Source organism: Sminthopsis crassicaudata, chromosome 1, assembly GCF_048593235.1.
Source record: "Sminthopsis crassicaudata isolate SCR6 chromosome 1, ASM4859323v1, whole genome shotgun sequence".
NCBI lineage: Eukaryota > Metazoa > Chordata > Mammalia > Dasyuromorphia > Dasyuridae > Sminthopsis > Sminthopsis crassicaudata.
This window is the reverse complement of record NC_133617.1, coordinates 635,465,408-635,478,490: the sequence shown is the minus strand read 5'-3', so window position 1 is coordinate 635,478,490 and position 13,083 is coordinate 635,465,408. Positions and strand designations below refer to the sequence as shown.

At 32.4% G+C, this 13,083-nt stretch overlaps 1 protein-coding gene across 3 annotated transcripts in view; it reads left to right on the top strand.

The window, feature by feature from the left end:
• BRD10 (bromodomain containing 10) overlaps positions 1-13,083 on the top strand; it is a 75,913-nt gene that overhangs the window by 17,897 nt on the left and 44,933 nt on the right. For 2 of the 3 annotated variants that reach the window (XM_074282872.1, XM_074282871.1), the window contains exon 2: positions 3,479-3,679. The exons of the other annotated variant lie outside the window; for it this stretch is intronic. In XM_074282872.1, the coding sequence (XP_074138973.1) occupies positions 3,479-3,679 (201 nt within the window). The remainder of the gene's footprint in view (positions 1-3,478; positions 3,680-13,083) is intronic. 3 annotated transcript variants of the gene reach the window in all.

The following is a 13,083-nucleotide window of genomic DNA, read 5'->3' as shown; positions in this document are numbered from 1 at the left end:
TTGTTAAACATTTGCTGTTCAAGAATGAGGTTTAATCATTTCCTGTTTAGGAATTTGTTATAGTTTGTACTTTACCAAGGAGTAAATATATTCAGTTTAAAATATAAATATGATTAAGGCACCTAGAGAGTACAATGAATAAGAGTTCCAACCATAAAGTCAGGAGGACCAGAGTCCAAATGTGGCCTTAGACACTTAGCACTTACTAGCTGTTGACCCTGGTTAAGTCACTTAATCCCAATTGCCTTACCATAAATAAATATGAATATGATCAAGAGGTATGACAACTGTAAAATAGATGGTTTTTTGACATGTGCCCTCTTTTTAAAAATCCCTTTATTATTGGAGTTTTTAAAAAAAATGGATAATGGCATGTAAGTAACAGTTTTCCCATGGCATTTATTTCCTGCAAAATTTTACTCAAAAGCTATATAATTGAGTTGTTTCTCCTGTTTTATGGGTTTTTTCCATTTAGAATAACATAACGTTCTGCTTATGTGCATTGGTATGATGGCTGTTGAGTTAAGTCCATATTACCAAACAGTACCAGTTAGTATAACACCAAATGGAGGTTTGCCTGAAGGTCCCTCATCTGGCAAAGCCCCTATTCCATCCCATATGTGTTTTAGAAAATGGGTAAGGAAATGGTATTAACTATTAATTTCTGCTCTTCCTGTCTCATTTGATCTAAGAAATAATTCTTACCAAATTGTAGAATTACTCTAAACCTTTTTCCCTTTTTGTAAGCTTCCTTTTTTATTATAAATTGAAAAACATGAGTATTTTATGTAAAAAACAAAAACACAGGATTGTATAGATACTATGCATGGTTCTGTAATAAAGCTTTTTAAAGAAAGCATTTACTAAATTTAACACAGTAATTTGAACACTTCTCAGTACTCAAGCTACAGAATGAGGTATATGTTTCCAGGCAGTACAGTGTATGAATTTATTTTTCTTTATGCATATTCCAGCTAGGTTTTATTTTTTTGTTAATAGGGTAGGGTGGTAAAGTAAAAAAGAATTAAGAATTGAATTGTTAAAAAAAAAAAAAGAAAGAAAGAAAGAAAGAAAAGGGAGTCATTGAATCATCTTAAAAATATAAAAAAAAAAAACTTTTTAGAACCTGATTAGGAATATTAATTGGGAAGGTTACATAACTATGAAGTGTCTATATTGAGTGAAATTCTAAGACAAACTAGAAATGAGTTTATTTGGGTCTCTTAAACTGGATAACAAAACTTAAAAAAAATTTTATGATAGGCTGTTCTCCCAAAATCTGAAGATATCCAGTAACTTGCTGAAAAATAAGAGTCCTTAAATTCATTTTAGTTATTCTGGTGGGTTTTGTTGTTCTTGTTCTTTTTTTTTTTTTTTTTTTTTTTTTTAAACAAGCCATTTTTATTTATAAAGGAAAGCATTGAATAAAGGAATTTCAGAATCTTATTATGCTTTCTAGCTTGTGTTCCCAGATGAAAGAAAACAAAAGGAAATCTATAGAAGGAATCACAAACAGGACAACTTTAAAAGTTACATGATGAATTTATTATATCCTTAAAAAGAAATGCAAGCTATACATAATGGAGAGTTTTATAGCTTCTTGTATGATGTAGTCTTTTTCAGTTCTATCATATGTATAGAAATGCTCATTTTAGTTGGCATTTGTTAGTGTTAGAATTTTTTTAAAAAGAAAATTGTTCATAGTATATACATGCTTTGAAACCCTTTTATTGGTGAAATTACTCTTATCAAAAGCACTATGTACAGTAGAAGAAGTTGTCTAAGACGGACTGTTCTTGTTTTAATGAAGTTGAAATTGATTTTATACAAATTGACCTCTGAGAAGGAAAGAAAATCATTTCTGTTTTAAATTATGGAAATTTTGTCCTACTCATTTGGGATGCTTCTCTCTTAAAATATTGACTTTGCCAGTTTAGAAATGGCCATTGAAAAAATTCCAGAAACCCATATGTACAAAAATTTTTATAGTTGTTCATTTTGTGATGACAAAAAATTGAAAATTGAGATGCTCATCAGTTGGAGAATGGCTGAACAAGTTGTGATACATGACTGTGATGGAATACTACTGAGCTATTTTTGAATAAAGATAAGTAGAATGCTTTCAGAAACACCTGGTAAGACTTAACCTGACTGATGGCAAAGTGAAGTGAAAAACCAGAATAACATTGTACTTGATAATGTAATATTGCACAATGATATACTGTGAAAAAATTAACTATTCTTAGCAATACAGTGATCTAAGACAATTACAAAGGACTCAAGAAAAATGCTATCTACCTCTAGAGAAAGAACTGATGGGGTCTAACTGCATATTAAGCATACTTTTTTTTTTAAACTTTCCTTTTAGTCTCTTTTCTTGTATTCTTGTACAGCATGACTAGTAAGGAATTTTTTTTGCATAATTGCATATATATAACATCAAATTGCTTGCCTTCTTAATGGAGGAGAGAGAAGGAGAGAACTTGGAACTTGAAATTTTTTAGAATGAATGTTAAAAATTTTTTTACATGTAATTAGATAGAAGTAAAACATTTGGGAAAAAAAATTAAAGTGGCAGAGGAGAGAAAAAAATTCCAGAAATGTCAAGTAGAATTTTTTTAATAGTATTTTATTTTTATTTTTCCAAATACATGTAACTATAAGTGAAAATGAATTAAGGAAAAAAAAAACAACAACAAAGTTTTCTTTAGATTTCTAATATTCTTCAGTTTACCAGTTAGAAATAATTGTTTTTCCATAAGTCTTAGTAAAATGTTATGTAGACACAAATTCAAAAAATCTAATTTTAAAAAACAAAGTAGGTAGATTTTTAAAAATGGATTTCCCTGGGCCATTAAGAAAAAGTGTCAATAAATAAGACTACTTGTAGAATTAAATTAGGGTTCTAGTACTTCCATTAGACATCTAGTAAGAAGGCATTTATGCTAAGGTAGGAGGAAATCAATATTTCTTCATATTTGACTCTTATTTTCTATAAATTAGGCAGATATATTTATTCATAAGACCATATTCTTACATGTTTGTAGAGTTTAGTTAATTTGCTTATTTCTTTGAAAGTTTGTCTTTGAATTTTCCTGTTGTAGTGTTTAGTAATGTGTAGTATATAATCTTATATCTGTACATTCACATTGAGAAATGTGATAGATTTGAAAAATATTTCCAACTGTTGATATCTTATTTTGGAAAATTGAAGAAAATTAAATTTTCATTGAGGTCATCCTAACTTGAATCTTAAAATTTAAAAAATAGAGATAATAATATCTTGGCAGAATTGAGGAAAATTAGAAACTTTTTATAGGAAAGATGGAAATCCTACCTTATATTTATGTTTAACTGATTTCCTTTTAAGATGTTACCCTGAAAAATATGTAGTTGTATGATGAGGAAAAGAAGGTGATGAAATTTTGTGGACCTTAAAGGTGTCCTCTTATGAACTAACTTAATTTCTCTTTGCCAGGCACTTGAGAGAAAAGACAACAATAGCAGTTACATCCAGAGGTTATTATGGATTAGAGGATGAGAAAGGAGCAGCATGTACATCAACAAGGCGTCGTTCTACACCTCGAAGTTTGGCAGGCTTGACAAGTGGAGTTTTTGAGTCTATAATGGTTCAAGTTTTGAGACAGGAAGAACAGCTAAGAGCAAAAGAAGAGAAAAGGTAAATAGAAAAATTCTTAGGCTAATATATGTTCAAATTTCTAGTCTGGTCTCTTTTTGAAGAATTAGATACATACTTCTTTAATATACCCATACCAAATTTCCGTTGTACCCAAATTTATTCTCACTGGAATAGATACTTGAAATGGACCAGCACAAGGAAATTTTTATTGAAAATAGATTTATCTAAAATTTCAAAATCGTTTTGTTCACAACTTAAACTAAACTAACCATAAACTAATTGATTTCAAAATGTTATCAACTGCTTAGCATTTTGATTGAATACATGTTTAAAATGGGGCAGCTAGGTGGTGCAGTGGATAGAGCACGAGCCTTGAATTCAGGAGGACCCGAGTTCAAATCTGGTCTCAGACACTTAACACTTCCTAGCTGTGTGACCCTGGCAAGTCACTTAACCCCAGCCTCAGGGGGGAGGGGGGGAAAGAATACATGTTTAAAATGACACAATTTTGCACAATTTGTATAGCTTTAACACAGAATTTTAGAGCGAGAGAGAGAAATTTAGGGTCTCTTTGAGTTTACCTGGTCTGTATAGATATGGAATCAAAAGGCCTGAGAGGTTAAGTAAAAACCCAAGATTACTCCATTCATGCCAGGGTTAAGACCAAAAATGACTTTTTTTTTTTTTTTTTTTTTTTTTTTTTACTTATGAGGAGATGAATTTCCTTGATTTTGGGCTACTTAGAGCACCTTGTTGATGCCACAGGGAACTGCTTATGATTTTAAAAGGTGGTTTATAAATTTTATCTTGTTTATATAGCTGTGAATCAGTTTTGCTTTGGGTTTTTTTGTTTTGTTTTGTTTTGTTTTGAAAGAGTTTATATATAGCTCAGCCTTTAGACTCTTTTTAATCAAATATTAATTTATTTTTCTTTCTGATAGCCAAAGGCAGAATAGTTTTCCTGAGCTGATTTTTTTTCCCAAATGTTCAAATAACTTGACAGTTTAATACAAAAAGTATATATTTTTTGATTTATAGGAAACTTGCAACTTATTCTTATTTATTAATGTTTTGAAAACTTTAAAACTTACTTTCACTTCAGTGTTACTGATAAATTTTCTTTTAGTTTCCATCAACACTAACAAATGTGCAGATATAGAAATCTGAGAAAAGCAACATAAGGTTATATTATTAAAGGATGACTTTAACATTGATTATAAAAGCTATGGTTGATTTCGGTAATTTCAGTAATAACACTATCTAATTTTTCTGTTTAGAAAAGTGTTATAGAATAAAATTACTATATGAAGGATCATAATTCTCTCCCTTTCTGTGGCTATTAATTTACAATATAATAATTATATGGCATATTAAAAGAAAGATGTATAAGCATAAGCATACCTCAGTTAAAATGAATATTTCATATAACTTGATAAATTTTGGGGGCAATGAGGTGGTAACATTTGGCATTTTATAACTTTGCCCCTAAGTTAGAGAAATCATTTGGAATCAGAAACACAGCTCTGTCTCTGATACATAATTGCTATGTAAAACTCCTTTCACTTAACCTTTCAGTGTGCCATGCAGTTCTCTAAGATATTTGAGTTGCTGAACTATTACTGATCTGTATTGGCAGAAGAAAGTGTTTTCTTCCTTGGATTACATTGATTCAGTCTCTGATCTATACCAACTAATCTCCACACTTCCCAAAAAACTTACTATTACCAAAAAGATATATAGTTACATCTTCTGAAAAATGTATATAGATGAAATTTTTATAAATCTAATTATATTTTGCTAGGGAGAATTGCTTTATTAGTGAAATAATTGCTTTATTAGTGAAAAATACTATTTAAAACCAATAACTTTTCCTAATTTATCCATTTTAGAAATTTAGGTGCATATATTTAAGAGAATCCCATTTTTATAATATCCACTATTGCCAGGCACTATGTTAAGTGTTTCACAAATACTATCTCATTTGATTATCACAGCAGCCATGAGAGATAGATGCTGTTATGATTTATGTTTTGCACATGAGGAAACTAATGCAGACAGAAGTCATATTTAATCTCAGGTCTTCTGACTCCAAGATCAGTGTTCTGTCCATTGTGTTAGTGTGGCATGTAGACCATAAAGTTTTTATTGACTAGAATCCATGGGGAGTGGGTCATTGAAGTTGATTTTATTTGGGGGAGGGTTACTTTGATGGATTTATGATCTCATCAAAGTAGGTCCTTTCTAAATAATAGCACGAAAAATCTACTCATTACAGGCCAATATACAGATTGTATATTATGCAGGTACAGAGAATCTGTAGAACTAGAAAGCTCCCTGAGAACCTTCTTGTTGTTCTGTATTTCAATAAGACATGCAGCCTATTCATTAATTCTGTCTCATGTTCACTACTTCATCGGCAGCTCACCTTTTCTGGTGTTCATTTTCTTTGATTACATCCTTTTTTTTTTTTTTTTTTTTTGCTTCTCTTACACATTTCATGATGTGATGTAGTGAACTCATATCCAACATGTTCATCTTCATTGCTTTTTAGGTGACCCTCAACTTTAATTTTTTTGAAGATTCTAATATTTATGGACTCACAGCCATATTGCCATCCCCTGAAATAGATTATTACTATAAAAGATGGGCCCCTGTTTAAAGGAAACGGTCAGCAAAGGCACTAAATAATTTCCTGAAGGTAGCCCAATCTCTTCTATCAAATTTGGTTAATACAGCATTAATTACAGTATTCATTTTCTTTTTTTAAATTTTTGTTGAAAATATAGTAGTTATTTAGTCTTATATGATCTAGGATCATACAGTTAGAAATACAGGATCATCATTTTGAACATTCATTTAGCAGATAAGTATGATTGAGGCAAGGTCTAGAGTCAGAAAGACCTTCTGTGACCATTGTGTTAAGAGTTAGAGAATCAAATTGTCAGTGTGGAGTTGGATGAGGAGAAAAGTAGTGTCTTTGGGTATAGCTGAGTTTCATTGAGGCTAATAAATAGAAGTGTGAAAGAAAATGATTCAGAATAAAGGTGAATTTATCTAATTACTATGAAACAGGAATTTGCTGTTTTTTATAAGTAGTACTTTATTTTTTCTAATTACAGATAGATAATTTTCAGCATTCATTTTTAATAAGATTTTGTGTTACTAATTTTTCTCCTTTCCTTCTTCCGCTTCCCCCTTCCTTCCCTTTCCCCAAGATAGCAAGCAACCAGATATAGAGTTATATATGTGCAATCAGGTTAAACATATTTCTCCATTAGTCATGTAGTTAAAGAAGAAATGGAACAAAAGAAAACCACAAAAAAAAAAAAAAGCCCAAGTGAAAATGTATGCTTTGATCTGCCTTCATACTCTAGTTCTTTCTAGGAAACTAATGCAGACAGAAGTCATATTTAATCTCAGGTCTTCTAACTCCCAAGATCAATGTTCTGTCCACTGTGCCACCTGGCTGCCTCTACACCATAGTGTTGCATGTAGACCATAAAGTTTTTATTGACTAGAATCCATGGGGAGTGGGTCATTGAAGTTGATTTTATTTGGGGGAGGGTTACTTTGATGGATTTATGATCTCATCAAAGTAGGCCCTGTCTAAATAATAGCACGCACAGCATTTCCCGTTATGAGTCTTTTGGACATTGTATTAGGCAGAGTTGATCATCACACAGTGTTGCTGTTCCTGTGTACAGTGTTCTTCTGGTTCTGCCCACTTCGTTTAGCATCAATTCATGTTAGATTTTCTAGGTTTTTCTGAAATCCACCTGTTGAGATATATATAGATATATATATAGATATATATATATATATATATATATTTTTTTTAAAATAGTACACTATTACTCCATTTCATTCATATACCATAGCTTGTTTAGCCATTCCCAGTTGACGGGCCTTTCCTCAATTTCCAGTTCTTTGCTATCACAAAAAAGTGCTGCTCTAAATGTTTTTGTATATGTAAATTTTTTCCTTTTTTTCCATGATCTCTTTGGAATACAGATCTAGTAGTTATTGCTAGATAACAGGAATTTTTGAGGGAAGGTTAGAATGGGATAGAATAGAGTTGAGGAAAATGAAGATGAGAAAATGAGAGATTGGAGCTGCAGGCAGTTGTGCTCCTAAAAAGTTGGTGAAAACAGGTAAGGAGAAAAAAAAATTCCTGTTCCTATTTCTCCTCTGTGGTTTCTGGGGAATAGGGTGTTGGAATGGGTATGAGACATAAGCATATAAGGATGCTGGTCAGCTAGGCTTGGATCAGTTTTTTGACCTTGACCTGTGGCTAATGGCTATAATGACTTTTGCTTTTACTTTTAGGGTCAGTATGTCAACAAACATATATATTTTCTTAATCTAATTTTTAAAATTCTCACTTTATTTCCAAAAATTCCCCAAAAACACATATCCATATATAAAGCAAAACACAAAAAGTGTGTTTCATATGAAATGGGGAATTTTCATTTTGTACTGCTGTCCTGGACCTTTTCTTTAATGTCATAACACTTCACTTGGTGATCTCATCAGTTCCTCCAGGAGTTTAATTACCATTTGATGCTCCTCAGGTCTTCCTGTTCTGACCCCAGCTCTGTTAGCCACCAGTCTCACATCCCATTGCCTTTCAGACATCTTAAAGTTATGTTCAGTAAATATCTTAAACTCATCATGTTCAAATAACTCATTATCTTTCCTCCTAAACCCTCTTCTCTCCTCTTCCCTCTCTGTTATTGTAGAGGATAAACATCATCTTTCTAGTCCTTCAGACTTTTAAAATCCGTGTCATACTGGATTCCTTACCCTTTATCATTTTCCATATCCAGTCTCTGCAGCATCTCTCGTGTGCCCCCTTCTCTCTTCTAACATTACCCCCATTCTGTTGCTGACCCTCATCACTATTTTATTAGCGCGCTGTTGGATCTGCATGCCTTGGGTATTTTCTCCATTTCAATCCATTCTCCATTCAGCTACTACAATGATTTTCCAAAGGCACAAGTCTAACTATGTGGCCCTCCTACTCAATAAACTCCAGTGGCTTCCTGGAGCAAATACAAAATTCTCTACTTGGCATTCAAAGCCCTTTATGACCTAGTCTCCTCCTACCTTTCCAGTCTTCTTATACCGTATTCCCCTTCAGGTACTCATTGACTCAGTGTTACTAGGCTTCTGGCTGTTCCAAACAAGACTCCGTCTCTCTACTGCAGGCATTTTCTCTGGCAGTTGCCCACACCTGGAATGTTCTCCCTCCTCTGTTCCAACTACTGACCTAGCTGGCTTCCTTTAAGGCTCAACTAAAATCCCTTTTATTGGAAACTTTTCCCAAACCCTTCTTTTCATGACATTCTCCTCCATTAACTAAGCGAATAGGTAAGAAAACTATTATAAATAAGCACAGTTAAGCAAAATGAATCCAAATAGGCATTTTGTGCCTATGATTTTTAACATCTTCATCATACATCCTTCATATGATATGGTTGTTTGCTGCTTTGATAAAAGTTCTTAAGTCCTTCAAAATTGTTTTTTCCAGTGCTGTTGTCTTTATATAAATTGTTTTCCCAGTTCTACTCATCTCACTCTTTTTTTAAAATTGTTTTATTTTCAATTCCAAATTCTCTTATCTTCCTCTTTTACACATTGAGAAAGCAAGACAAATGTAACCCATAACAAATATAACAAATTTGCATAACAGTCATGCAAAACAAATGTTCACTGTAGACATGATTCCTTATCCCTCCCCAAGAAAAAACAAAAAAGCAAAAAAACAGAATAGGAAGTAGAAGAAAACATACTTCAGACTCCACTCTGAATTTACTATTTCTCAGTCTGTAGGTAAATATCATGTTTTATCCCGAGTATTGATCAGAGTTACTAAGTTTTTCAAAGTTAATTATTTTTTTCAAAAATGATCATTTTACAATTGTATTCCATAGCATTCATACACCATAGCTTTTGTTTCTTCATCTGAAAATTACTAATTCATATTCTTTGCTCATTTGGGAAATGACTTTTTGTAAATTTTAATCAGTTGCCTTTGTGTTTCAGAAATGAGATCTTTATCAGAGGAATATGCTACAGGTTTTCCTCCCCAGTTTGTTTCTCCAAATTTTAGTTGCATTCATTTTATTTATGAAAAAAATTTAATTTCACATAATCAAAATTACTCTATTTAACCCTTTTGAGCTTCCCTATATCTCTTTTTGGTCATGAATGTTTTTCATTCATAGACCTGACAGGTAATCTTTCCATGCTCTATCTAACCTTTTTGAGCTTCCCTATAATCTTTTTTTTTTTTTTTTTTTTTTGGGTCATTCATAGACTTGATAGTAATCTCTTCTGTGCTCCATTAATTTATTTATATTATCCTTTATGTACCCATTTTGAGTTAATTGTGGTATACAACTTGAGATGTTAACTGTGCCTGGCTTAAGAACTTAATAAATGTTTATTGATTGATCACTTTCCAGTTTTTCCAGGAATTTTTCTCAAATAACAAGTTCTTGTCCCAAAAGCTAGGATTTTGGGGTTTATTTAGTGTTAGGTTACTATATTAATTTGCTTCTGTACATTTTGTACTTTCTGTACTCTCTTCCACTGTTCGGTGTCTTTCTTACCCAGTACAAGTCATTTTGATTATTGCAGCTTGATAGTATAATTTGAGATCTGCTAGTTCCTTTTTTCCAAGTTTTTAAATTGATTCCTTTATTCCTTTTTTGATTGGAATAACACTAAATAAATAAATAAAGTTAGTTTGGTCATTTTTATTATATTGGCTCAGTCTACCCATGAACAATTAATATTTCTCCATTTACTTAGAATTGTCTTTATGTGAAGATTATTTTGTAATTGTGTTCATATGGTTCCTATGATTGGTTATATAGTTTGTATGGAAGGAGGTAACAGGGAAAAATTGAAAATTTTAGAGCTCAGGATGTTTAGTAGAGACAATCTGCTAAAGAAAATAGGAAGTGATGGGATCAGGAATGTGTATAGAGGGGGGATGGACTTGGCAAGAAGAGAAGGTAATTGAGTGATGGGAAGAAGAGAGAAAAGGAAGTTTTTAGCAAATGGCTTCTCCAAATGTTGGAGGAGATGTGGGAAAACTGGTACACATACATTATTGGTGGAATTGTAAACAGATTCAGCCATTCTGGAGAGCAATTGGAACTATGTTCAAAAAGTTATCAAACTGTGCATACCCTTTGACCCAGCAGTGTTTCTATTGGGCTTATATCTTAAAGAGATCTTAAAGGAGGGAAAGGGACCCACATGTATAAAAATATTTGTGGCAACCCTTTTGTGTAGTGGCAAGAACTGGAAACTGAATGGATGCCCATCAGTTGGAGAATGGCTGAATAAATTATGATACATGAATGTTATGGAATATTATTATTCTGTGAGAAATGACCAGCAGGATGATTTCAGAGAGATAGACTTACATGAAGAAGTGAAATGACCAGGAGATCTTTGTACATAGCAACAAGATTATATGACTATCAATTCTGATGGACATAGCTTTCTTCAACAGTGAGATGATTTAGGCCAGTTTCAATGATTTTATGATGAAGAGAGCCATCTACACCCAGAGAGAGTACTGTGGGAACTCAGTGTGGATCACAACATAATATTCTCACCCTTTTTGTTGTTCTCTTCCATTTGTTTTCGTACGCATTTTCTTTCCTTTTTGATCTGATCTTTCTTGTGCAGCAAAATAATTATACAAATATGTATGCATATATTGAATTTAACATATATAACATATATTGGATTACTTGCCATCTAGGGGAGGGGGTGGGGGAAAGGTGGGGAAAATTTGGAACACAAGGCTATGCAAAGGTCAATGTTGAAAATTTTTGAAAATAAAAAGCTTTAATAATTTTAAAAAGAGAAGGATGAATAAAGGGAGAAGCAGAGTTGGGAGATAGATGCTTAACTATTCTGAGAAACAGTTAAAAGACTCTCCAACCCTTTCCACTCAATGTGGAGACTAGCATAAAATCACCAGAATTAATGGGGGACTTCTTTGGTCTAGGTGTTTTTTTTTCCCCCTCACAATATTACTGAGGTTAAGGTCAACAGTGCTATCAAATGGTTGAATATTTCATATTTTTTTTACTTACAACAATGATTTTTTTTTTTTTTTTTTTTTTTTAGTGTAAAGGATATAATAGAGTTGCCTCTTAGGAAGCTAACAACCAAGATATATGAGGAGATAGAAAGTATTCAGCTTTCCTGGATAAGTTCAAATCAACTAGCTAAGACAATTTCATGGATTCCCTAAATCTATCCACATTAATAACTTCTAAACTATTTGAACTCTGAAGTCTCTAATTCTGTAATTCCTTGATGAGGTTTTCACTTCATTGAGTAATAGTAAAGGATTTTTGTCTGTCTGTTTTTAACAGTGTGATAAATATTCCAGAGAAACTGGAAATAAACAGGAAATATCCGGGGCGGGGGGGGGAGTATGAGGTCTTCATCTGAGAGGATGGAAGAAAAGCATACTATGAGAGACTGAGAGGAGGGCTGGCAGAGGGAAGAAGATGGGACCTGAGAGGTAGTTTCTTCTCTTCCTTTCTACCCCCTGGCCCATTTCAGCCATTTGAGAAGTTAGATGCTACATAATAAGTAGAGTGGGGAATCAAACCCAATCCTCTGATTCTAAATACATTCCTTTTTCTTCAAGCTACTTCATGAGGATTCCTGATTTTATTTTGTTTATTTTTTTTAATTTATGGACTAAAACAAGCATTTCCATAATATAAAAAAATAAGGATAATTGCACATAAAACTGCAAATCTCTTATGTACAACTTGCTACTCCTTTTAAATATATAATAGTTATCATATGATTAATTTTCCTTTGTTCTTAGTTCCCACCCCCATCCTTGAGATGGATACCATTACATACTCCCTTCTTCCCCCTCCCACCCACCCCCATGCATGATACATAGTTTTATTTATCAGTTTTTTCTCTGGTTGCAGATAGGATATTCTTTCGTTTTTCTTGTGTACTTAATTTGAGTTTTTCTAATAATTACTTACTTGGACAGAGTTGTTCTCAAGACACTATTGACTGCTAATTTTTAAATAAGCAAAAATTTGTAAGTTTTGATTTTCCATGTAGTCAAAATGTTGGCAGTAGTCATTTATCAGCTGGATTTCCAAATTAGGATAAAGTTTGGCAACAATATACCCATTTAATGACTAGGGATCTGAATAAATATCATGAGTGTGATTAAAAATCTCAGTAGGGGATATGTAGACTAAAATTTGGACTTTCCCATATAATAAGTATAATCATATCTTGGTTGAGTCTTTAGATATCAGCCTATTAACTTAATCTAAAAAAAAAATAGCATTCAATTGAATGTGTCTGATTTCTTGTCACATAGTGAATGCTTAGTAAATGTTTGTTATATTGTATAGTGGGTTAATTTTAGT